The 27581-nt window shown below is 30.9% G+C and overlaps 2 protein-coding genes across 2 annotated transcripts; both read right to left on the bottom strand.

Moving 5' to 3' along the window:
- Nucleotides 1-9105: 9105 nt before the first annotated feature.
- Nucleotides 9106-10155, bottom strand: LOC110653032 (protein FAR-RED IMPAIRED RESPONSE 1-like). The gene has a single exon (XM_058151787.1). It carries the CDS (start codon nucleotides 10153-10155, stop codon nucleotides 9106-9108), a length of 1050 nt encoding a protein of 349 aa, XP_058007770.1.
- An 11415-nt stretch (nucleotides 10156-21570) lies between these two features.
- LOC110673756 (protein GL2-INTERACTING REPRESSOR 1) lies at nucleotides 21571-21891 on the bottom strand. Its single transcript, XM_058151814.1, has one exon. It carries the CDS (start codon nucleotides 21889-21891, stop codon nucleotides 21571-21573), a length of 321 nt encoding a protein of 106 aa, XP_058007797.1.
- Nucleotides 21892-27581: the final 5690 nt, after the last annotated feature.

A 27581-nucleotide genomic window follows, 5' to 3' on the forward strand; every position in this document is an offset into this window, starting at 1 on the left:
TAATAATATGATAATATAGTGTAAGGATTTTATCTACCACCTAAATATAAGTTCATAATTCAAACCCAACAGTTAAATGCAAGTTCACAATATCCCAAAAAAAAAAAACATAGCATAATTAACCATATAAGGCATGGAGACATCATCATCATTGCCTTATAATGGTTGTAGTAAACACAATCCCATCAGCAGAAGTGTCAGCCAGTTGGAAAGAAACTTTATCCCCTCTCTTCACTTCATGATAGCCAAGGAATTGCCCCCATCCCTTTTCAAACCTACCCTTGTACAAGCAACCTTCGCTGTCCAACCTAGGCACATATTTCACCTTGAAATTTGTCCCCCCCGCTGGGCATCGAAGATCAACTTCCTTTGGTTCAATACCTAAACTATCCTTTGCGAAGGATAGTGGAATATTCTGCACAAGTGTTATTTTCAAATTACATTAGCCAAGTAAAATTAAAATTATATTTAAATCAAATTACATGATTATCAAAGGAAGAAAAAAATAATAATAACTTACCAACTTGTACTTCTAGTCGCAAGTATTCATTTGTGCAGTGAACATCAGTCCAGTCAGATTACCTTCATACTCGTCATCCGATGAGACATAAACAAAGTCTTCACCCAGATGAGGCCCGTAACATATCTCCACTCCATCACTGTTGAACAGGAACATGCTCATTGAATTAGATTTGATGTTGTTGAAATAAGCAGCATTAATAGGAGAAGTAGTTAATGGACTGTAATGATTAATTACATCCACTAAATCACTCTGTTTGAATCGTACGTTGCTTCCATTTTCTTCCCTTTCAATTCCAATAGTCCATTGGTGTGGCTGTGGCCTTCCTACATATAGCACTATCGTATCTAACAAAATCCCATTCAGATGTTGAAGAACATCACTTGGTAGCTCCTATGTTAACATAACATTAAAAGAGACAAGGTTACAAGAAAATTATCGAATGGAATATATATATATATATATATATATATATATATATATATATATATATATATATATGTTAATAATAATAAAAAAAGAAACATCATTATATCATGGAATATTACCCAGTTAGAGAGGCGATCATTAGTAACCTCTATTATGAACGAGTCTTTGTTATCATTTACAGCTGCCATTCTTCCTTTGTACCAACAACGATGAACAAAATTTTCCCACAACAACTAATAGTCACCTTGTTCAATGGGAAGCACAATTTGAGATGTTCACTAACCTGAGCAAATTAAAGAGGGAAAAAGCAAAGCATAATAGACTAATTACACATACTAATAGCTAAAATTTGCACTTGAAAAATCCTGCTAACCAAATTAACAATGAAGAAACTAAAGATTCAAAATAAACATGCAGAATGAATTACCACATGCTCAAGTTAATCCCATCCAAGAATTAACTAATAGCTGAAATCCAAAATTAAGGAAGCCCACACTAAAATAATAATAATAATAATAATAATAATAATAATAATAATAATAATAATAATAATACTAGAGTAAATAAGAAAATGGGCTCTAAAACAATTAGCTGTAGTAGCATATAAAAACTCTTGACTATCATAGTAAACAAAAACTCTCACTATAAGGAAGAGACAAGAAACCAATACCCAAGATTAATAACACAATACTTCATTTATTGAAAGGAAAATGAATCTATAAAAAATGGATCCAACACTTCCATAGATGCTCCATTTCTCCAAATATTCCACATATAGCTCACATGGCCAGTAGCACCAATTATTTGAACAAAAGAACTAATCTTCTTTCTACACCAACAAAGCTATAAAAGGCAGACTTGTGTGAGAAATTGCAAAGCATTGCATATTCTAGAAACATATATCCACCACACTAAAGTAATCACATGACACTTAAGCTTAAAGCTATCTTACTTGATCTTTATCTTCATTTGGTTCATAAAGTTGCACTAAGTGTCCATTTGTTACTTAGATAACAATCTTTCTATCTTGACTCTCCAGAATCATATACATCTCTAGATCAAAAGATAACTAAAATTCCAACCTAGAGAATCCCCCTACATCACAGTCAATCAAAATTCCTCAAAGCAATATTCTAGAATCAAAATCTCTTTAAAAAGAGCCAAGAAGGAAGAAACCTAAGAAACAAAGAGATTACATCCATAATGGGCCTTACTACCTAAATCCCTAAATAACCAAAAAGCTAAAATACATGGCATTTTTATATGCTCAGCATGTCAAAACAAAATTATTAGGTTCCTTAACCCTAAAAATTGTATATAGCGACTCAAATAAAGAATGCAAATCAAAGAACCAAATTAAGCATGGGTGTTTACAATCAAAACAAAGAATTTTACCTTGGTCACAAATGATAATAATAAGCGTCTAAGAATGACGGCCAAACACAAAAATAATTTAGTTTTCCTCAATCACAATGTCGGCTATTGAGAAAAACCCAAATGCGTTTCAGAGCAATGGAGAGAGAGAGAGAGAGAGAGAGAGAGAGAGAGAGAGAGATCATACCTGATGCGAGAATTAAATGGAGATTTGACGTTGCGATGAGAACCGAAGGTATGGCAGTTAGGGGAGAGCAGTTTTCGGTTTAAACCGAAAAATCGAACCGAACCGATTAATTCTGTTCAATTGATTCAGTTTTAAAATTTAATCGGTTCGATTCGGTTTATAATTTTGATAATTTCGGTTAATCGGTTCGGTTCGGTTATTTTCATAAAAAAATCAAAAAAACCGAACCGAACTGAAATTATTAATATATATAGGAAATCAAAAAAAATCGAATCGAACCGAATCGAACCGAACCGAAATCAAAGAAAACCGAACCGAACCTTAAGATTTTTGAGTTTTGATTTCTAATTTTCTTTGTTTTTATGTTTTTATAATTTAGATTTAATGTTAAAAATATGAAATTTTATAAATTTCGGTTTGATCGGTTTAAAATCGAACAGAACCGATATTTATCGGTTCGATTCAGTTCGATTTTCTCTTATCAATCGGTTCGGTTCGGTTTTTAAAATTTTTTATTTTCGATTTTTGGTTTTATCGGTTCGGTTCGGTTTGGAACCGAACCGACCGTTTGCACACCCCTAATGGCAGTGTCCAACGTATTGCAGTTGTTTCAGGATCAAAATCACAAGGTTTTTCAGTGTTGAGATGCTTTATGGTTGAGAACTAAAGGTATGGAAATTCTAAAAATGTAACGGCCAACGTGAGCAAGAGTCTCATCAAGCTAGATAGGACGGACATACTCCATATCCGCTACCTTAATCAACCTCATAAACAACTCCTTAACTTCACTTTTCATGGTCACAAGCTTCTCATTCTCGTGAGAGTAAATTGACTTCAAAGCAGTTGGAGATGTGGGGAGAGAGCTTGAAAACTTCAATTTTTTCTGAGGTGTTCTTTCCATTGCCAAGGAATGATAATCACTTTTAATCTTTGATGAGCAAATAATAAAGGAAATTTATACCTATTTATAGGCCATCGGGTGGAGATTATTGTGTACAATTTTTTTCTTTTTAAATCAATTGAATATATGATGGTTAGGATACTACTTAAGACTTTAAGATGGTTTAAACCATAAAACACACATAAAAGCTTCATGCAATAGGATAAGGAAGATTGTAAATTGTTTTGGGGATGGTGAAATGTTATCAATTACTTTGGGAACTTGATAATTACACCCAATAGCCATATTTGTAGGCTTTTAAAACCCTATTGACCTATGATTAAATATGAAACCACCTTCTACACCATTCTTCATGTATGATCCCTAATCATATCACACCCAAATACCCACCTTTATGCAATTCTGTATACTTAATTTGCTTTCTTTCCAATAACATGAAATACGTTCCTTCATTTACCTTGCCTAACCAATCCAACGCAAGTTCCTCTTTGTAAACACATTTCTTGCAATTTTTTTTTATGTATGATATAAAATGTTTCATAAATCTTAATTTATATAATAATGTGATTATGGGTTAATTACTTATTTATGGCTTCATAGTGACTTGAGTATGAGCATAATTTGATCAAGTTATAACCCAAATTTTATAATATCTTCATAATTGACCCAGTTATATGAAATAATAGTGACTTGATATGCTTGATTATGGGTTCATCACTTTTACTTTCTAATTGAGATTAGGTAATTGATTATTTGCTAATTGATTGAAGCAATCTTGATTTACTACCTAGTTAATCATAGCTTAATTGATTTATGATCTACTTGAGTCAATTTTCCTTAATTAATTGATTTAATTGTTGTAGCATGCTTATATGTTGCAATTGTAGGTAATTGGTTATGATTAAATTGATCTACACTAACTTGATTATAATCTAATTGATCGAAATATACTTGATAATGATCTAAATCATCGAAGCAATCTTCCTTGATCTAATTAATCGAAGCAGACTTAATTATGATGTAATTGATCATAGCTATAATTTATGACCTAATTGAGTCAATCTTGCTTGATTAATTGATTTAATTAATAAAATTGCTTGTACCATGCTTGTATGTTCTAAATGAGATTAGGTGCTTGTAGAAATCTTACATCAATTAAATTAGAATTTTATGGTTACATTAAAAGAAATTAATCAAATGGATATGTATATTTTTGTAAATTAATTAAAAAAAATAGGATGGATCGAATTTTTGGATGACTGATTGATTATGATGTAGCTAATGATATTTAATTGATTATGATTTAATTGATCGAAGTAATCTTCATTGACTATCTGAGTGATCATAGTTAATTGATTAATTGATCTAATTGATCAAATTGCTTTTAGCATGCTAGTATGTTCTAATTGAGATTAGGTAATTGTTTATGATCAAATTAATTGAAGATGACTTGATTAAGTTCTAATTGTACATAGCTGACTTGATTGAGATATAATCGATCAAAGCATACTTGATTTTTATCTAATCAATCAAAGCAATCTTAATTATTATATTGATAGAATTGAAGCAATCTTGATTATTATATAACTAATCGAAGCATAATTGATTTTGCTATAATCTTATTGATCATATTTATTTGATTTATGATTTAACTAAATCATTTTTTGCTTGATTAATTGATAAAATTGCTTGTGGCATACTAGTATGTTCTAATTGATATTAAGATCTTCTAATTAATTGCATCATATAATTATTTTTCAATTGGATATTAGAGTTTCGGGTTACATTAAAAATAATAATAATAAAAAGGGATCAATTATATCATAATTCATTGAAGCATACTTGATTATGATCAATCAAGCATACTTGATTATGATCTAATCAACAAGCATACTTGATTATGATCTAATCAATTTTGATTTAATTGATTGAAGCATACTTGATTATGATCTAACCAATCAAGCATACTTGATTTTTGATCTAATCAATCGAAGCATAATTGATTTTTGATTTAATCAATAGAAATATATTTAATTATGATCTAATTGATCATACTTACTTGTTTTATGATCTAATTGATTAATAGTGACTTGATTAATTGATAAATAATTATGATGTAACTGATCATATTTACTTGATTTTTTATTTAATTAATCGAAGCAATTGATAAAATTGATCTTCCTAGTTAATTGATGTAATTGATAAAATTGCTTGTAGCATACTTGTATGCTCTAATTGAGATTAGGTGCTTCTAGTTACTTACATCAATTAATTTATTATTCAATTTAATCAAATTGAACCCTAATTTTATAATTTCATCACTATTGCCCTAATTTCAAGCAAATAATTGTATGGCTTCATAGTTACTATAATATTACATAATATGTAATTTGATAAAAAAAAAATGATAATCATGCAATTTTTTCTAATTTAACTAATAAGGCACTTTAAATTGGTAGAATTATATTTAATCATGTAAATATGATCAAAGTCTTATCTAATCATGAAATATATTGTTGTAATTGAAAATAGAACATAGTCAAATTAAGGGTATAATTTTGGGTATTAAATGGAGAGATATAAATATGGGTATTAAGTGGGGGGATATAGTTTCGGGTAATAAACAAGAAGAGATCAAGTGGAGGGGTAACATGTTTGAGAACAAACCAAAATGTACAAATGGTAAACACCAATGACACAAGCAATCCAACATTAGGGTGGCCACATGTTGGCTGCTACTACTTGTTAGGGATAAGGTAAGCCTAGTAAAATGTGTAAACATAATCACCATGGCTCACTATAACATGGCCAATAATCTAACCAATAGGCAATAAGGAACTTTAGCATGCTTGTTATGTTTCCAATGTGAAATCTCAAGTTAGGGAATTGTTATCCAAATGATCATTTACTCCAGTTGCATCTTTCCAACAAGGAAAATGCTTTGAAGCCTAATGGTTTAAGGGGCGCCATAAAGAAGATCATTGTATATCTTCTTCCTTCACTCTTCTTTACTCAAACTCAACAAAAAGATAATAACTTTAGATCGATAAAGGACAAAACAAGGGTTGAAGATGGCTCCATCATTCTGGACGCTAATATCAGAAGTTGATATGGCATGCAATGTTATGGTAAACCTTTTTTTTCTTATATTGAAGCTTATATCCACACTTCTCCTAGTACAACATGGTTATTAAATTTCACACTTGTTTGATTTATGATGCTAAGGATTCCAAATGGATTAATTTGAAATATGCCTCAATATTACCTTGCAAATTTGCAACTTGTGATGCCTACACATAAACTTTGGGATGTGATTATGTTTCAAGGATTAGGCGAAAGTATAATGAGGAATGGATTAGAAGATCTCTTCAAATTTTATAATGTTGAAGTCGGTTTCAAATTTTCTTTTGAATATAAATCTCTAAACAAGTTCATGGTTAACATTTACAACAAAACTGGAAATGAGATTGTGTATCCAGGTGAATTTTTATCAAATTTTCAATATTTTTTTTCTATTTATAATGCAAAAATGTCCATGTAACTAGATCTTTCTCTATAATGTTAACGCAGTTAAAACCTTAATGTCGATCTTATGCTGTGGGTCTTGGAAATATGTATTGGTAATATCAAATGAGATTGTACAACTATTGACATGCTGAATAGTTACTTGATTTCAAATGATAAGGGATGCAATCTTTTATTTTTATTTGTTGTGTGTTTTGTTTTGAATTGTGCAGCATCTACCAAAACGTGAGGCTTTTCGTGTGTTTGGAGGTGAAAGCAAGAGTATTACCTTGTGGAGAAATCGCTTTTCAATGGCATTTAAGGTTGAATATACAGTTTGGGACAATCAAAATGGATGCATGAACTTTGTGTCTGCAGTAACCAAGATTACTATGGGTTAATTCAAATTTGTTAAGTTTTATGGCATTGAGAAGGGAGATTTTATTGCTTTCCAAAAGATTGATCAAGAAGGAACTAAGTTCTCGTTTCGGTGTAGCGAAATGGAGTAGAGCTACTTTGAATGTTGATTTACTATTTACTTTTTGGTTTTTGTTTTATTTTGTAAAGTACTATGTACTTTTTAGATTATTTTCATGGTTGAAATACTTTTGTAATGATGGTTATGTAGTGAGGTTAATTAATATATAGTGCATTTTGTTGAAAATTTGGTTTATTTTAATGAAGCATTTTCATTCTTAAATGTCATTCCAATTGAAATATATTTTCGTTTTAATGTGGTAAAAAAGAATTTCCCTTTTTAAGTTTGAACACATAAATGGGGTCTTAACCTAGCCAATTTAACTTTGTTTACTATTGTTGTTGTAACCTAAATGCGTCGTACTAATAGACAATTGCAAATTGGTGATATGATTCTAGAATTAACTTTATCTTTATATAAAAACTTAGTAGATTATGGAATGAAATAATGAAAAGCTCATTTTTTTCATTCCTCAATTCTTGTAATGGTATCAAAGTAATATTCATTGGTTTAGTTTTTTCTAAGATCATTTTTTTCCAGTTTCTGTTTGTTTCTCATCAAAATCTTGACTAAATCTTCTTAACTTTGAGTCTATGGTGAATCAAACTCCGCATCATTTGTATAATCCCATCATGTGTTTATTGTGTCTCTCTTAAAACTTGCCCATTCTAATATCTCTGTTGCAGCTATTCCATTATCAGTTTTCTATATTTAAGCTCCCTATCCATAAGCCATTCTAAATAAGTGTTTAGTTAAAAAGGGCAATCAGGCTGCTGCTCAATGCTTATTTCACTAGATCGTATGGAAGGGTGTTGATACATTATAGCTTTTAATAAGTGTGATACGGTGCAATTTGAGTAGATTGTATGTGCTTTCGCATATGTTTAGCTAACTAATGTAACATTTGTAGTAATGGGCAAGAATTAAACAAGAATTGGTCTATAATTATGTTGTTGCAATTATGCACTTGGATGAGCAGTTAGTTAGCTATTATAGATAGATACACTGTGATGTAATTCATTCTTTAATCACATTATAGATGTTAAAGGAGCTGAGAACTGAAGCTATTATATGTCAATTGAACAGTGCAGTAAATAAGATAGCTAGAAATGGATTAAAAGTTCTATTATTTAGGATTCAACGTAAGAGAAAAAAAGGTATGCTAAAATCAAATCCAATTTTGGCCATCATCAGCCCTATAAGGTGAAATTCAGATTTTCAAAACTAAAATCGCTGCCAATGTGCGCAACACTTTGATGTTGGCTAATTAGGATTCCATCTCCACTATGATTTATTGAGGTACCATGATGATCACGTGCATTTTCCTATCAAACAAACAAAATGTGAAAAATTAAAATTTTTTATTAATGAACTGCCTATAAAAAAAAATTAAAAACAACTAATTACCTATCCAATTATAATTAATAGCGAAATTATATTATTATAACCTGATCTATATTATTTTGTATGACGAAGTTTGTGGTTCGCCCTCCACCAGCTACACGAGTGCCGCGTCCACGTCGACCTCTCCTACCTCTAGTTTTGCTATGGTTGCTTCCTCCATTCAATTCATGTCTTGATTGGAATTGATTGCTTTGTGGCCTTCTGTGGCTACGAGCCTCATTTGGATTCAAAATAGCAATTGAACTATCTGAATTTGCAATGCTAACATTTTCTGAGCCTACTGTAGAAGCTAATAATCCATCATTCCATTATGATAAATTCACTTGCAAAGCTCGAAGTTGCCTCTTATCATACTCCATCTTCTGCGTATTGCCAATAACAACGTCAGTTATTTGTGCAAAATCTCTGTCAAGTCCATGGTATTTCTTGTATTCCTCTGTCATCATTGGATAGCCTCCAGCACAAAACCTTTTAATATATGGACGGTGCACATCTTTTCTCCACCTCCTAAATAAATATCTTTCATTTATTACCTCGATGCCTTTTGTAACAATCACTTTCAAGATGTGACAACAAAGTATTCCACTTGAATCGAATTTTTTGCAATTGCAGCTGAAATATTGCCCATTTTCTTTGTGCTCAACCCTGTAGACAAACTCCTCGTGGTACCAATCATTGATTATGCACCTCTCCAGTGTATTGTATCTCTCTGTGCCAAGCTTATTGCTCTCTTCATCCTCATTTGGTGGATTCACATCACAGTACCACAAGCGCTTAATCTGCTCTTGAACCAACTTGAACATTTCATGAGTGAAGGCATGTTGAAATTGTCTTTCCCATCCAAACTGAGATATGCAGTTGACAACCCTATTTTTTGATATGAACTCTGAAAGCAACTCCTTCTCATTCTTCCCACATATGGCCATCTCATATTGTTTGACGAATTGCTTCAATGTGCTTCTTGAGTTAACATAACCATCAAAGTAAGCATGCATGCCCTCACTTCTTTGAGTAGACATCATTCCAGCCCAGAACATGTGTTTAAGATAGATGGGTACCCAATTCTCCCTTTCAGAATAAAGCTTCATCAACCATTCATTATTTTCTAGTGCATACTTGGTCAAGAAATCATTCCAATTTGTTTCAAACATCTCAATTGTCAGACTATCGAATATTAAAGCCTTAAACTCATTGGTTGCTTTTGTAAAATCTTCCACACCCTTAAACTTCTCTAACACTTTGCTAAGTATATGCCATAAGCAGAATCTGTGTCTTGTTTCAGGCATGACTTTCCTGATAGCAGCCCTGATGCTTTCGCATTGATCAGTGAGAATTGCATGGGGATGAATGTCTACCATTGCTGAAAGCTAAGTTGAGAACACCCACTTAAAAGTCTCTATATCCTCATGGGACAATAAGGTGCAACCTAATAGAATAGATTGGCCATGGTGATTAACACCAACAAATGTTGCAAAAGGCATCTGGTATCGATTCACAAGGTAATTTGTGTCAAAGCATATAACATCATGGAATTCGTCATATGCAACTCTACCCCGTGGATGAATCCATAACATGTTTCTAAGCCTGCATTCCCAATCAACATCGATCGCATAGAAAAAACTACTTTCTATTACTTGTAATCTGCAAAAGAGCTTTTGGATGGACTCAGCATCTCCATCATCTAGTCGTAACCTTCTCCTACTATTAATAAAATTTCTGCAGTCTTTAGGCAAACATCTCATCTTTTCTAGACCACCAAATTGTACTTATAGCAATCTAATGCTCTTAGAAGGCCTTATTCTAGCTATATCATTGGCCTCTAATGATCTTTTCACAACATTAGATAAACCTCTATGACGAGTCATAAACCTCGACATAAATGGATCTAATTGGTGGATATGGTCAGTTACGACTCGTCCAACAACCCATAAGCCATTTTCTTTCAAAGAAGCGTTTATTCTTGCTGGACAATTCACCCTCTTAGTTGATTTACCACCATGTGGTTTACTTCCCTTGTCACAGGTGATTAGCACATATTTAGGAACCAAACTGTTGCCTTTAGAAGACGATCTTATCACAATTGAAAATCCTTTCAATCTGGCATGATGCTTATAGAAATTAACCAAATCATCCATGGTTGGAAAATGCATCCCAGTTTTTGGACCTTCCTCCACATTGTAAGGAATTTCATCCTCATGAATGTTTGAACATTAACCATCGCTGCCTGACTGAGATTCTTCAACCGGGCCTTCCTCATAACCATGGAAAGGTGTGCCATTTGACGCCATTGGAGGTTCATCGCTAAAAGAGTTTTCATCGAATAAGCTATCATTATCTCTAATCCCTAATGTATTATATAGCTCTCTTTGTCTTCTTTCATTTTCAACCTCCATTACGCTTAATCAATACTATAAGATTCACCCACTATAACACAAAATCTTGGATGGTATTGATATGTTTATTAGAGTGGAGGAAGATTAATAATTTTCGTTCGACCCTAAACCATGGATGAAGGAAATATATTTTTTTTCTAAGAGATGAAAATATGATTTGGATGGGAAAATATGAAAAAGACTATGATTGGTTCAATTTTTGGAAGGGTTAGACATGATTGGTTGAATTTTTGGTAGAATATTATTGGTTGAGAGATTGGTGAAAGCCATTGATTGGTTAAAGGTTTGATGCAATGTGATTAGTTGAAGTTTTGGTGCAATGTGATTAGTTGAAACATTGGTGAAAGCTGATTAATCAAAAGAAAGGAAGGCAATGATTGGTTGGATTTTGGAGGAAAAAGAATTTAGAGGGAAAATAAATAAATTTGGAGCCTAAATGATTTAAAGGCAAAAAGGACATTTTATCTCATTTGTACAATTTTTGTAAATATTTTTATGTACACCAAGTCAAGTCCAAATTTTATAGCCATAATAATAGAATGAATTTTCCACATTGAAATTCGCTGCTCCGAGGACAGTGCAGAGTAAAGGATGGAGGAATTCGTTTCAAGAACCATCTTAGACACATCCATGGTGATGGCCAATTGAATTGCTTCTTGCATAGCTAAAGCTTCTCCAACCAGATGGGATGAGGTCTCAATAAATTTAACTGATCCATCAATGAACTGGCCATGATGATTTTTAACCACAACAGCCACAATCGCCTTAGAATCTTGATGTTTTCATACCACATTAAAGTTGAATTTTAGATAATCGACCGGAGGAGGGAACCAGTTATTACTAATTTGAACGTATGAGGTGGGTGATGACTGATTAATAAAATATAAAGATTAAGAAGGTTGTCTTCTACTTTGACATGCCAATCGACCTTATCTTTAAGGGTTCCAAGTTGAGAGCGTGAGATGGCGACCGGAAACGCACTTTTCTGAATTCTTCCTTTTCTTTTTCTTTAAATATTCATTTTCTAATTACTGTTATGGAAATAGGATTTTCATTTTCTAATTACAACAATGCAATTTTTAAGATAAATTTTCAATTTTTATTTTAATAAAATTAATTTTTTAATAAGAAAATTGATAATAAGATTCATATATAAATTTATTAAGTGAATAATATACATTCAACTATTAAATTAAAATGAAATTAAATATTAATTAATAAAAAAGGAAAATTTATATTATTATTATTAACCGGACTAATTCTTTTTATAAATAATAATCTATCAATTGAACAATGCATATAAAACAAAGTTTACCGATTAATTTTAAATTTTGCATAGCTTTATTTTTTTTAGGGTATTATAATATAGTTCTTGTAATTGAATAAAATTTATTCAGTATTGACATTTTAATAAATTAATAAATTAATTCATATTATTAGAAAAATAATATAATACCCAAAATGCCCTTCACGTGGAGTAGAAAGAGAAGTGTTTCCCTCCATTATTGTACAGCCCCCACAGGGTGAAAGACAACAAAACATTCAAACAACTTTGGAACCCATGAATTTCTCATCTTAATTCGTTTCCTTTTAAAACGCAAATTATCACCTGGATGGCAAAAGTGTTTATGTATACAACTCAAGCAATTTCTCAAGAAAAGCTCATCTCACGTTCTTCCCAAAGCTGGAGCATGGACAACAGCAAAACCAAATAAATTGTTAGTGATACTACTATGAGCCTCTAACAATCGGTCTAAATATCATATGAGCTTATCAATAGAAAGAAACAGTGAGATTGATGGCCTTCTGGCCAACCACTTTAACGTTCAAGTTAGTAATATGAATTTAGAGTAAGTAAATTAGATAATGAAAACTATTGTAAAAAATTTAATAAAATAAACATGTATGATTAATAGTTATTTTTCATATTTATAAATTGAAGGGAAAATAGTCATTGTAACTATCTGTATAAATTTCAAATATTAAATTAATATTTCAAAATTCTCTCTTAAAAATAAAACTTTATTATTAAGTAGTATTACTAATACTCAGTACAGTTGATGCGCGGCTTATCAAGCGAACGTTTGCATCTCATTAATCTCTTCTTATGCTCCGTCTGGTTTGCCTAAGTATTCTTCTATTCGAATTTGGCTATCGAGCATTCTTCTACTTGGTTCGAATTGTCTGAGTAACTTCTCCTCATCCTATCCTCTTCGAGCGTAAGCCCCTTTGTTATTTTTGACTCTGACTGATGCTTACACTTTATTAAATTTTTTATTCAAACACTGATTATTTGAGTCAGTTTTGGGCAGGTAATGCCAGTTAGTTCCAAGCTTAACCAAAAGTAATGGTACTGTTCGAGTCTGAAAGTCAAAGTAAAATTGAAGTTTCACAAGTCTTGTCCATGCCTTTTAATTCTATAAATTTTAAATAACAAAAAAAAAAAGAAAAAATATATATAAAAAATAGAAATTTAAAGCTGCCATCATGAAATTTTCATTTTTCCATCTCCCATTGAAATCAGACCCTTTTCCGATTAGTAAAATAGATGACTAACCTGAAGCGGAAGAGAAGAAACTTTAGTTGGAAACAAAAGGAAAAAATAAGAAAATATGACATGATCGAAGGGAGATGTATATTGAGGTTTGTTGTTGGTGGTATTGGTTCTTGAGGCGTGAGGAAAGAAAGCGATAGAGAACAAGCAAGAGACGGAGTGCGAGATTAGGTTCCCAAATGGAGGTCTCTATTAGCACTGTCATATTTATGAGGTAGTATACAGATCTGGAAATTTGAGATTTTAATCTTAGATTGGTAATTAAAGATGTATATTTCAAGCTTATTGAAGAAGAAACTCAATAATAATCGCCCTTTCGTTACGCAGCCAATATCTCCATCTTTTCTCTCGGTGTTTTTTTGGGTTCTTGAGAGTTAACCTCTCCTCTTGCCGGATTCGTGGTTTTCCCTACCCCATAGGGGCAAAGAGACGTCCTCTTCCTTATCCCGATTGTGGGTCTTGCTCTCCCCTCACCGGTGGGTGATTTGTACAATAAGAATTGGATATTTGGTGGTAGATGGTGCCTATTGGATAGAGCTCTTCATTTGATCTACCATGGTGAAGCTTTTGTCTGGCCTTGGGTTTGTGCATGCAGGTTTTGTCATTAGTTTCTGTGGTTTTTATGCTTTCTAGCTTTGGGAGTTTACTGTTTCTTAGATGAATGTATCCTTGGGGGTCTCTCGCCGGCTTAGACACTTTGCTCTCTTTGTTGACTAAGCTCTGCCTCAACTCCCGTAAGCTGACATGCGGTGTTATTTGTTTCAACTGGTCCGACACCCTTTGATCTTGGCTTGTAACTTTGGGTCCTCTTTGGCTTGCAAATCACAATGAGGTTGTTGTCATCGGAAAAACCTCCCTTTTTTTTTTTCGGTGCTATGGCCTTGGATTGGTTTTCCTGTATCTTCCTCGTGGTGGATGGCTTGTTCTTATTGGGCGAATGGTGTCGGAGATGCTACCACTTTAACCGGGTTGCTTTTTCGCGGATCGGGTTCAAGTCTCCTAGGGTTCTTATTTGGTCATCTGGTGTTTCCTACTTGCGTTTGGGTTGAGCGATTGTGGACCCTTGTCTCGAAACCAGGGCCCCTAGCTGTGAGCTTGCATGTGGACTGTTGTTTTTTTTTTTATGCTATGTTATAGGTGTTCTACTCCTTATTTGGACTAGCTATTTGCATTGGGCCTAAGGCATTTTTTATTTAAAGAACTCTATATCTTCAACAAAAAAAAAAGAAGAAACTCAATTGTTTGGAGCAGTAAAAGAGACAGGGAGAAAAAGATAAGCCAAAATTATGTTTAAGGTGAAATAAGTAATTATTTAATAAAATATTATTTTTTTCTATTTTTAATAATGAATTATTAAAAATAATAATTCTAATATTAAATAATTTTTATTTATCATATTTTTTAATTTTTTAATTTTTATTTTATTGAAAAATAATAAATGATTTTTATATTAAAAAAATTAAGACTTATTTAACTTTCATTAAAAGTACAATTGTTTACTTGATCAAAACTTAATTTTAAATTTATTTTATCCAAATATAAAGATTTATTTAATTTCTCTCAATCTTTCGTACACTGCAATATATAATACTCTTTTTCTTCTCACTAACACTGTAAAATTTTGCTAATGTGATATTAAATTTTTCTCTTCACTAACACTGTAAAATTTTGCTAATGTGATATTAAATTTTTCTCTAACACATCACGGATGTAATATTAAATATTTAATTAAAAAATATTTTATTAAAATTATGGTTCCCATTCATATTAAAAAATTATTTAAAAAAAATTAACATGGAATAATCCTCAACTGCATATAGCAAAACGCCGATAGAATCCTGCTTGGTCTCCATCTCACCGCTGAGCCTTCTCAAATCATGTTCCCGAATCCAACCTGATGGTGAATGAAGCTTTCCTTGTTGAATCAGGGATTTCAGCTACCAAGAAAATGGGGAAGAAGGATGTGATGCATTCGAAGCCAAGGACGTAAGCTTTACTGCTTCTCTAGTGCTCTTTTTTTTTTTTTTTTTTTTTTTTTTTTTATGAACATACAACAATTACGGAAACCATCATAATAATTATTAGGTAAATGGAAAAAATATAGGAATGAATCAACTTCGGGAGAAAGAATGTTCGAACATCTGATTTGTACGCAAGTCATTAATGTTCTAGGGAAATAGGAGAAAATACAAACCTGGCATTAGAATAGGAGAAATTTGTTGGAAGAGGACTCTTTTGTACCTGTCCCTGGAGCAGGATTTAGCTTTTTCATGTTATGAGTCTTCCCCTATTTTCTTACGGCCGCCTACACTAAGCTTTTCCTTTGGTTTATTGGTTAAACATTTGAAATTGCCCTCTCTAAGGAGTTCAAACTTTGTGCAATCAAGTGAAATAACCATAACAAGTCTCCATAATTTTCTTTATATGCAATCAGCTTTGCCAAGTTAAATTGTGAAGTTTTTAAAAGTTTTGCCCCCTTTTTTTTTTTTTTTCCTCGGGAACCAAACGGGGGCAAGTGTGGTTTTTGGGCTTGAGAGCAGATTAACAGTGATTAAAATTTTATTTTTTAGTTTTATTTTAAATGGAACTATTTTTACAATTAAAATAAATATTTTAAATATATTTTATTTTTAATATCAGCAAATATTAGCACTGTGTAAGAAAATTTTGCCTATTAATTATTAATAGTGCGTAATATCGATGCATTTTACCACAAACTAAACATCAAAATCCTATTCAAAAAATGTGTTGAACCACATAATATTTTTTGTTTATAATTTTTCTTTATTAAGATGTTAATAATTAAATAAATAATTTTTAAAAATATAAAATATATATATAATTTATTAAATTACAAAGACTAAATTATAATTTATTTATTTTTTTAAAATGCAAATGTATTGCATTGCCTTGGGCTGTTGGGCATATAACGTTTTCCGGAGCTTATTTCTATGTTGGTAGTAATTTGCAATTGTATGAGCAACCTTGACCAATTTTTAAGATGTGAGGTCAAATCAATGTTATTAAGCTTGTTCTGGAGATTAATAAATGAGTTTTTAAAAAAAATTAATTAATTAAATATATAATTAATTAATTAATTAATTGTAATACTTATTAATATAAATAAAAATAAATATAATTAATTATATTTTAATTATTTAAAATTAAAACTTTAATATTTATTTAGTTATATTTATATTAATTTTAATTGTGTTTTTAAATTTTATATAAAAATATTCGAGTAATATAATATATAAAAAAATTTATATAATTAATCTTGTAATTATTTTTTTAATATTTATGAAATATTAAATATATATTAAAAAATAAATAAATATATTATTTTATAAAATTTATTATATATATATATAGATAGATTAAATTTGTTCAAATAATTTTAATCTTAAAATTTTTTATGAGATTTTGAATTAATTCCCTTATTAATGCTAAAAACATTTTGCTCATATTGACTGGTGGAACTCATTGGGTCAGTCGGATAATGAAGTCATGCCAGATTACATCTTTGCCTATTCAATTACAAACTCAAATTTTAGATGTGATGCAGTCCGAAGTATAGGTAATATGCTTGGCAGCACTTGTGGCAGTGGCATGCCTCTATTATTATATGGTATAAGAAGTGACCGTCTGTTTTATAGTACTTGGAAGATGAATTGGGTGGATGCTAAATATATACGCACATGAAAGTTATGGTCAAGCACAGAAAAATTTTAAACTAACTACAATAATTAATCAGGAGAAAAATAAATAAATAAATAAAAAGTCAATAAAGTAAATTGAGACATTAATCATCAGGAGCTATCTAATCTCTATATAAAAGATTTTTTTTTAATATATATATATATATATACACATGCATGCATCTAGCTAGAAAGCCTAAAGCTTGCATGGTGCACACGGCAGTGAGCACCTTAACTTTTAAAGCCTAAATTTGCCATACTTTAGTCAAAAGTTTGCCTTGATTTATGGAAGAGACTTACATTTCCTTTCCCTTGATTTAGGGAATACAAATAACTTATTTAGGTATGTAAATCAGTCCAACCAAATAACTTATTTATAGGCTCTAACAAAGGGGTACGTTTGAGAATTTACATAGGCAAGCTTTTGAGGAGGTGACTGCTTTGGAGCTTCCATGGGCAATCATGTTTTGGACAAATTTGACCTCGTTAACAACAAAAATCAACTCGACCAAAGTTTGAGGGCTGCAAGACCCCAATCATGCTCTTTATGGGCATACATATATATATATATATATCTGAGGACCAATGGCTACAAATTGTCAATGAGGCACTTCCTTTAGAAATATGTGATGTTTGTTTATTGCTTGCGTGTTGATTTTTGGGATTTTTTTTAACTGGATAACGAGCTCAGTCAACTCTAAATAAGCTTTTCTTTGATATATTATGAGCCCAATAACTCTACTGATATTGAAAGTTATAACCTTTCAAAGCTAAGATGCTCATTTTGAGAGTACTGTAGATAATCCTTTGGCCTTGTGGTTGCAAGTTTTGACCTTTTTCTTGCTTCGGTATCAACAACAATCATCCATTTTGGTAAATAATCCTATAAACAAGTTTTCAACCCTTCTGTTCACAAGTTTTGAGCTTACCAAACCTCTCTTCCCCTTGAAAAAAACGAAGAAAAAACTTTCACCAATTACAGCGTACAAGTAATATCCTCCCATCCTGCGAAATTTAAACCTAAAATTTGGAATTTAATAAAAGTAAAGCAAAGGAAATATTCAAAAGAATTACTTTTGATGGGTGAAATGCACTTTCAATGTGACAGCACAGCCTATTCAATAATTGTACTATTATTATTATTATTATTATTAGAAAGAAAAGGAGGTCAAAGATTGCCCAACTAATTTGTACAATATCCATTCAATTGGAAACAGCTGGATGCATGTCATGATTTTTTTTTCTGTGACCACAATAACTTGCAATGATTGGTGTTGGGCGGTGCACAGTTTTTTATTTTCAACCGAATACCCTACTGAAATAAATAAAAAGAAAATCAATATTATTGTAAGAACAGAATTTATATTTATTGTTTTAGATAGATTCTAATTTTTCATCAATAGTCAAATTAAAATTTATCAAATGAAATCAAATTGATGAATGAATCCTATATATATATATATATATATATATATATATATATATATATATATATATATATATATTATAATTTTAATAAAATTATATATGTTTATTTATATGTAATTAAGATCATAATATATATATATTTATTTATTTAATTTATTTTTAATTATAAATATGTATAATTTAATATTATTTTTTATTTTTAAAAATTTTTTAAAATAATTTTAATTTTGAATATGTTAAATCATTTTATAATTTTTAATTATATGATTAAATTATATGTTAGTCATGAACTTTTAATTCTTATATATATATATATATATATATATATATATATATATATATCTTTTAATTAAAAATTATATAATTAAGAAATATGTAAAAGATATAATACTATTAAGAAATATATTTTATATTAATATTATATTTTAATATTAATATTATTATATCATTATTGTTTTTATATTAAAAATTTAATATTATATTTTTTATTTTAAAATTACGTTCTAATTTTAAGTGTCAAAAATTAAATTTTGAAATGAAATTAGAATCAAAATTGAAATAAAAATGGAAAAAAAACTAGAATTGCAACTATTCCAAAATTGCTTAGAATCAAATTGAAATCAAACTGAAAGTTTGATTCCTAAAAGTCAAAGAATTAAAGGCTTGGTTTCGATTTCAGTTTTTAGCAAGAATTGTACTAGACTAAAAATGAACACCTCCAATTGGGATAACTAATCCTAGTGTAGAAATTTTTTTCTTTATTTAATTAAATTTGAAAATTTCCCTAAAATATGATGTGTAATGAGATAAATATTTAATTATTATTATTTAAAATTAAAATTTATTATAATTATAATTAATTAAAATTAAAAATGAAAAATATTGATTTCATATTTTCATTTAAATAGCTAAAATTAAATAATAATATTTTTATATTATCATAAATTAATTAAAATTAAAATATTATTTTTATATAATTACTTAAAATTTAAATTCAAATTAAAATTCACTATAATTTAAAAACTGTAATTTAATGCGAAATAAATGAATTCACGCGTGACCAAGGGTCGTGGATCTCCCGTACATAAGTTCTGGGTAAATACATGAAAGCTAATTTGGCTTAAAAATAGAAAATAAATAAATATAGTGAGCAAATTGAACAATAATAAAAATAAATAAATAAATAAAATTAAAGCTCCACTTGCATCACGCATTTTTCTCCTTATTTATGGAGATCTGAAACCCAAGAATTGTAAGAGTAATTCTGCATTATATATGGCCTGAAAAATCCGTACCTGAAATATGAGGAGAAGGTACGATATATTGCTGTGCATATTGCCATGTTGTCTACAAATATATCATTATTGTACATCCGTATAAACTAAAAATATTTAATAAACGAAAAATTATTAATCTTTTTTTGAAATTATATTTTAATTCAATCATTTTAATTTTGTAATTTAAATTAAATTTATCTACTTAGACCAACTTTGGAGAACTTTAGAAGCTGCCTATAGTATTAATACTGGCGATCATGTTTTTCCAAGAGGTGGAACTAGAATCAACTTTTGGGGTCACAAATTAAGAAATAAAATGAAATTTTAATAAAAATATAGAAACTACAATCAAATGTAAAATAGTAAAATATTAAAATTAAATAATATAAAAAAATATAAATGGAATTTACACAAAATTAAAAATATTAAAGGGTCAAACAATAATTAAAAATAGGAATGGAGTTAACCTCTTTAACTTGCCGGACTATATTTACGAAACTTAATAAATAAAATAACACTACACTTTTTTTTTTATGTTTCTTTATTAATTTTTTACTAAACATGATTAATCGATATTCCATTAATTATTTTTTAAACTTTTTAACAACTAATCATCTAAAATTTACAGGAGTAGCTTAACCTTCAATTTTTTCAAACCCTCCCTAAGCATTAATTGCATGTCACACAGACCCTCCGTAATTGCTCAAACAACCCACACACCTATGGGCTAAAAATCAGTCATGAAAGAATTTTGCTACTCAATTATAAGTTAATGCGTTCAGTTTAATTGGAAAATTGGAGAAAGCAGTTGAACCACCCTGGAAACTGGAAACCCATTGAGTGTACTAATAAGCAAATAAACGAATTGGGTTGAGTTCGGACCCCTTAAATCAATAGTGCATTTATTGGCTAGCTTCTTCTTCTTCTTGAGTATGCAGAATTATTGCAATTTAACTTAATGGACATTGAACTTAATTTATAGGTGATGAGGATTGGAGGAGATTAAAAGGAAAAAGTGAAACGCATACATTCAGGTATAATGCTGATGAATCTTTGGTTTTGAAATCCTCCATTACCCTTGAAAAATCTGCAAATATGTAAGACTGGATTTATTTTAGTGGAGAAAAATACTACATTAATTTAATTTTTTTTTTCAAACAAGAAGAAGGAGAAAGAAAAATTTTTAAAAAAAGTACATATACACAGACGATTGAACCCTAGATACATGTGGTTGGCCCTTTTCATTCCTCTGCCTTGTATGCAACAAAACCAAAAGTAAATATAACAAGAAGCAGAAGAAGAAGACACTTGAAAAGGCTATATATATATATATATATATATATATATATATATATATATATATAGGAAACTAAGTAACTGCTAGCTATCGAGAAAAAGGAAAAGAAGGTTGGCTAGAGCATGATCAGTTTATTGTCTTCTTGGTGCTGTCATCGCTGAGAACATTAAGCAAGACTGTGCTCTTGCACTTGGGGCATTTGGGATTCACATCTGATAACATCACGTACATGAGACATCGAGGACAACCCACCAGCATCATGGAACTCGTCTCTAGACTGCTCGCGTAATTACTCATCCCTTGGTCACTCTCCGATGACACGCATGAGCTCTTCGGTGACATTTCCGATGAAGAGGCGCCAGATTCCGCTGCTTCACTATTTGCCCTAGGCGGCGACAGATTCAGCTTCAATTCCAGCTTAGGACTATTATGTCCTCTTCCACTCATTTCAACCTGGAGAATATATATTCTTAATTTTTAATTCCAGATAATATATATTATCATAATCTGTTTCAGTTGGACTAGTTCTCCAGAAACTCAAAAACTTAAACGATAATATACATTAAAAAATCAAAAACAAAGATTTCTAATATGAGGAGCTAGCGAGCGATGCCTACCTTAACTTAGCAACTAGAGCTACCCACCCACCAAGACGGACGAAGGCTTTGTGTTCTTGTTTATTTTGGACCCTTTGTCTTTTATATACTGAATTTAGAGTCAGAGTTGGTGATACATGGTGTTTCTTTCAGTATTATTGATAATTAATTTTATTAGCAGGGTGATATTGAAATCATTTATAGAGCCCTAAGGTCTCAAATTTAAGTTCTAGTGGATAATTAATTCAATTTTAAGAAACGAGGTTTCTCTTTATTTTATTAAAAAATATTTTATGATTATTTAATCCGAGTATATCAACTCATGTGGAGAAGTATGCAGCATTAAGATCATCCAAAAAAATTTTACTTTTAATATGTGAAAGTTGTCTCAAATTTACACTTGACCGTAAAAAAAAAAATTATTGATAGGAATGGAGGATGTATGCAAAAAAGGCAAATTTAGTGATAGGTGGATGCATTGAATTTGTATTTATTATGTGTGAGCCTGAGGGAAACAAATCACAAGTGGTATTGCATCTATATTCTTGATATAACTCCTCAAAATACATAAACTCAGGTTCTTAGATAGTTTATGGATTAAACCATATTAGTGGTTTGGCTATATATGGTTCAATCACGTATGATTTAGCTAGAAGATAGCTCGGTCACATATGCTTTGGTCAAAAGATGACTTGACCAAAATATTGTTCAGCCATATTATTCAGCCAATAAATGGCTCGACCAAAACATTGTTCAACCACATTATTCAGCCAAAAAATGGCTCGACCAAAACTTGTTTGGCCACATATGGTTCAACTAAAAGATAGTTCGACCATGCATTAGTCGGTTATATATGGTTCAGCCAGAAGATGGTTAGTTTGGCCACATACTGTTTGGCCATATATGATTCGACCAGAAAATAGCTCGACTACATATGATTCAACTAGAACATAGCTCAGCTACGCATTGTTCAGCCACATATGGTTAGGTCAAAAGATGGCTCCACCATAAGATAGTTTGGCCACACATTATTCAGCTAAACAAATGACTCATCCAGATAGATGGCTTATTCAACTACATGGTCCATCCACATAGATGGCTTGTAACGCTCTCACTTTAGGTAGTCCGTACATTCTACTGTTCCAGTGACTAATGTATGTCCAGACAGCTAGAATGTCTAGAACTATATTTCAACTAGAGTGAGAAGTCATAAATAACCCAAATAATGATAAGAAAAATTAAGAAAAAATTTTAGAAGATGGAATGCAAGAGGTTAAATGAGCTGGAGTTACGGCGATGGGTAACCCTGACGGGAAGCACTGTGAAGACAGTTAGCAACCCTAGACCCGTGGAAAACCCTGTGAAATAATTATTAGGACTTAAGTGAAGGATTTCTAAGGTTTAGATGACAATAGAATGCCAAGAAAATGCAAGAAAAATTATGTAAATCAGTACAGACAATTTTAGCTCAGTAAGCACAACTAAGGGCATTTTGGTCATTTCACCTTCAGAGATAATTTTTTACCAACATGTCCATTCAAGTAAGTGAGATTTATGTCATAAAATATGAATAAATATTGATGAAAATTTAATTAAAAATGAGTAGGAAAAAGAGGGAAAGAAAATAAAACAAAATAAAAATTAAAACCCAATTATGACATAAGCATGATGAAAGGATGATGCAATTAAAAATTTCTCAACCAATCAAAATTAGAAAAGCTCAACTATCAAAGCCAAAAAGGAAATAATTAAATAAAAAATCAGCCATCTTCTTCCTTGGGAAAGCTTGGCTGAACCATGCTTTTGAGATACCTCCACCATTGTTAACCTTGTGAGCTTAAATCTCTCCCTATTTTCACCTTAAAACTTATAATTGTCTTCACAAAAAATTCATTCCACACCTTGAGAAAGCATTAGGCAGCAAAAAGAAGTAGAAAGAAAGAAGTTTAACAAGCTTGGAATTATCCCAATTCAAGGTTAGTGCCAATTCTTACCTCTCTCTCCCTATATTCTTTGTTAAGACCTTTAATTGAGTTAGAAATTGTTGGAAATGAAACAAAAATATGCATGTTAGACCACCCTTGAATTTTGGCAGCCATAAGTAAAGATTGTTTTGATGACTTTTAATGGGATTAAAGTGGTGTGGTGATGGCCCTTGATGAACATAAATATATTAGAATCTTAAACTTTATGTGTGGTGTAAGATTTGTGACATTGGCAATTAGGGTTTGAGCCAAAATTAGGGTTTTATCAAATTAATGATGAATTGGTGTTCTTAAGGTGAATTAGTGACCATTTAACATGGTTTGACCTTAAAATGGAATTGATTGTGGTATTGAAATGTGAATTGGGTGAGCTGCCATATGTGCTGGAAATTCTGGACTTTAAGTCCAGTGGGTTTAGGCAGCCATAAGTTGAATTGTGTAGCTTCAATTGGTGTAAGGCCAATTGGAAGTAAAACTAGGGACATAATGTTACATTTTTCATGAAGAGACTCTGCCCAGAAAACCAACACGAAGTGACCTAAAATTTGCTTGAATCCGCGTAATCAAAATATGGACCTAGAAAAATTACCATATGAACAGTGATTGTTCAAATGGTCATAACTTTTCATAGAGAGGTCCAAATGACCTGATTCTTAAATCCATGGAAAGTTTAGACATAGTAGAACAACTTTCATGAAGAACAGAAATTCAAATTCTGACCATAACCTAATCAAAATACTAATCAAAATTAGCTCATCAAAACTGCCAGAACCAAAATTTGCCTAGAAATTCTGGATATGGACCAATCCGGCTAGTTTTGGTAAAAATGCCATAGCTTGAGCTACAAAACTCCAAATAGAGTGATTCAAAAAGAAAATTAAATTAGAGACATTAAAGAACAACTTTGATAAAGAAAGCTTAGCCACAATCCCACTGTAGATTGGTCCAATGGAACAGTAAACATAATTGACAAAATCTAAAATTTTGAAATTTACTTCTAGGAAGCTTTGAATTACAATTGGCAACTAATGCCAACAAATTTAGAACCCAAAATATGGTATGATCATGTGTTTAGAATTTGTATACCTATTATTTATGAAATAGTTAAAAAATTTATATGAATAGTAACCACAATAACATCAAATGCAAAGAACCAAAACCTAACTTTGCTAATATGCCTTTGTATGCCTAGTATGATTGGTTTGGATAGATTGACATGCCAATAGGGTTTTGACTGTAGTACTACTTATGGCTTCGTGCCATTTCGTGATTTATGGTTCTTATTGTTATTTTGTGATATTATGGCCTTTGGCCATTTTGCTATTCTTTGATATACACGGCTTCATGCCCGACTGATTTTATGACTTGTTAGCCATTCTGTTGCACACCTAGCAAACACATGTGACTGATGGTGTGACAGCCCGAGGTACATAGTACCTAGTGCTAGTTTATCCGTTTATCCAGTCCGGTCAACTGATATAGGTTACTTGGATAATTAAATAAGTCTTAAAAATTTACAACTAAATAATGAACATAAAAACCTATAATTAAGGATATTACAAATAGTTACCAAAATTCAGTCTGTGTGATTTATTAGCATAATTTCTTTGTATTTAATTATTTAGTTTATTTTTATATTATATTGATACCACTAAGCTTTATGCTTAGCGCGTCGCTTTTTGCCATGCTTAAGTACTGGAGATCAGGAGAGAGAGTCTAGTAGGCCTTAGATTGGGAGATAGAGTTTTGATCTGCATTGAGTCTCGAGTGTCACCTCATCCAGCAGTGCACATTTTGGGTAGACTCCACTAGTCTTTTATTTTAATTTTGGACTTTGTAATTAAATTTTGAACGTGTAATGTAAATTATATATTTGTACATTAATTTTGTGCATGATGTAAATTAATAATATTTAAAAAATTTTCTTCTTGAATTGTTCATGAATGAATGTGATTGAATGATTTTATGTGTTTGGAATGAGAATAGAGATGAAATACTTGATTTTAAATTATGAGATGATGATTTAAATTTTGAAAAATTTATATGTTTGAAATTATTATTGAGATTTTAAACAGGTGGGATTCGTCAAAATTGTGATTAATTTAGAAAAAACTCCGTCAGTTTCTTCAGTTAATAAATTGACCCAAAATCAATAAACCAAAATGTGGATACTAGGAAAGATAATAAGATAAGTTAAGGCACTCCGGCACCGAGAGTGACATGCCTTGCTTGGCTACACTGTAAACGGGTAAGGGGTGTCACATGGCTCATTAGTCACGTTGCTCATTCAGATGGAGGGCTCATTAGCCACATTACTCATCCAAATGGATGGCTTAGTAGTCACATTGCTCATCTAGATTGATGGATTATCCAACATATTGCTCATCCAGAATAGATGTCACGACCTCATTTTATGGGCCGGATCGACACTAGGACCTAAACCGGCATAAAGCCCCTAAGACTCGTAGTAAGCCTCACTATTCACAAACCTTTAACCAGGACCCAAATCAAGGCCCAACATGTGAACAAAATAAAAATAAAATATTATAAATTTATTTGGGCCAACCCAACCTGATAACTATCAGAAATCCACTACTAAGAGAGTCTAGCTCAACCTTGATACACATCTTATATAAACCATTTAATATTATTAACTAATACAATATGTTCATAAACCAATGTCACATCAAAGTTCTAGCAATTTAACAAATAATTTAAAAATTATTAAACTAAGAAGCACCACAACCTACGGAGAAAATTGTAGGTTAGATTTGAAAAAATAAACTCAGTCCTCTGCAACTTGGGAAAAAAATGTTTGACCAGGAATGAGCGTTCGATTCAGAGAATTTAGATCTTGATTATAGATGTAATTTCTGTAACTATCTAAGACTAATGCAACCCTACCATGAAATACACATTCATCATATATAACAATAATTCATTTAATATTCATATGAGAAGATAGAGCTACTCACTCACCCAGTGTGTCACATCAATACATATGATGGCTGTCGAATCCATAAAAAATTAAATTAACTGAAATTACCAGTTATGAAATATTTTTTATAGTAAGTGGTAAATCTAGGACGAACCCTAGAGACTGAATTATTAAATTTCGTGCACTTTTGTAATGGAAAAAGAAACAAAGGTTTAGGGGGGGTAATTCACAATCCAAAGAAGAAATTAAAAATTAAAAATTAAGATCTAAAATTAAATAAGAAACTCTCAAATTAAACAAACTTTAGTCCAAGGTAATTCGCATTCCAATGCATTGATTCGATCATAGACAAAAGAAATACAATTATCTTTTATTGAATACTTAATGTAGATTTACCAAACAGTGAGGTAAAATCTCTAACTTCTCTATACTCATCAATTCGAGCCCAGCACTCTTGTTGACTCTAATTATTAACTGAATTGGTATTAAGCAATCCTCATTAAATTAATAACTGCTTTAAGAATAGGAAGTAGTTAAGCTGAACAACAATTTATGAAGCATAATCATTTAATTCACCCTATTGTTTCCTTAGGTTATTATCGAAAACTGGGATCATAA

Source organism: Hevea brasiliensis, chromosome 1 (assembly GCF_030052815.1).
Source record: "Hevea brasiliensis isolate MT/VB/25A 57/8 chromosome 1, ASM3005281v1, whole genome shotgun sequence".
Taxonomy (NCBI): domain Eukaryota; kingdom Viridiplantae; phylum Streptophyta; class Magnoliopsida; order Malpighiales; family Euphorbiaceae; genus Hevea; species Hevea brasiliensis.

Bases quoted from the DNA above. Each gene is read 5' to 3' on its own strand.
- LOC110653032 (XM_058151787.1), bottom strand. From the start codon at position 10,155: ATGGTAGACATTCATCCCCATGCAATTCTCACTGATCAATGCGAAAGC.
- LOC110673756 (XM_058151814.1), bottom strand. From the start codon at position 21,891: ATGAGTGGAAGAGGACATAATAGTCCTAAGCTGGAATTGAAGCTGAAT.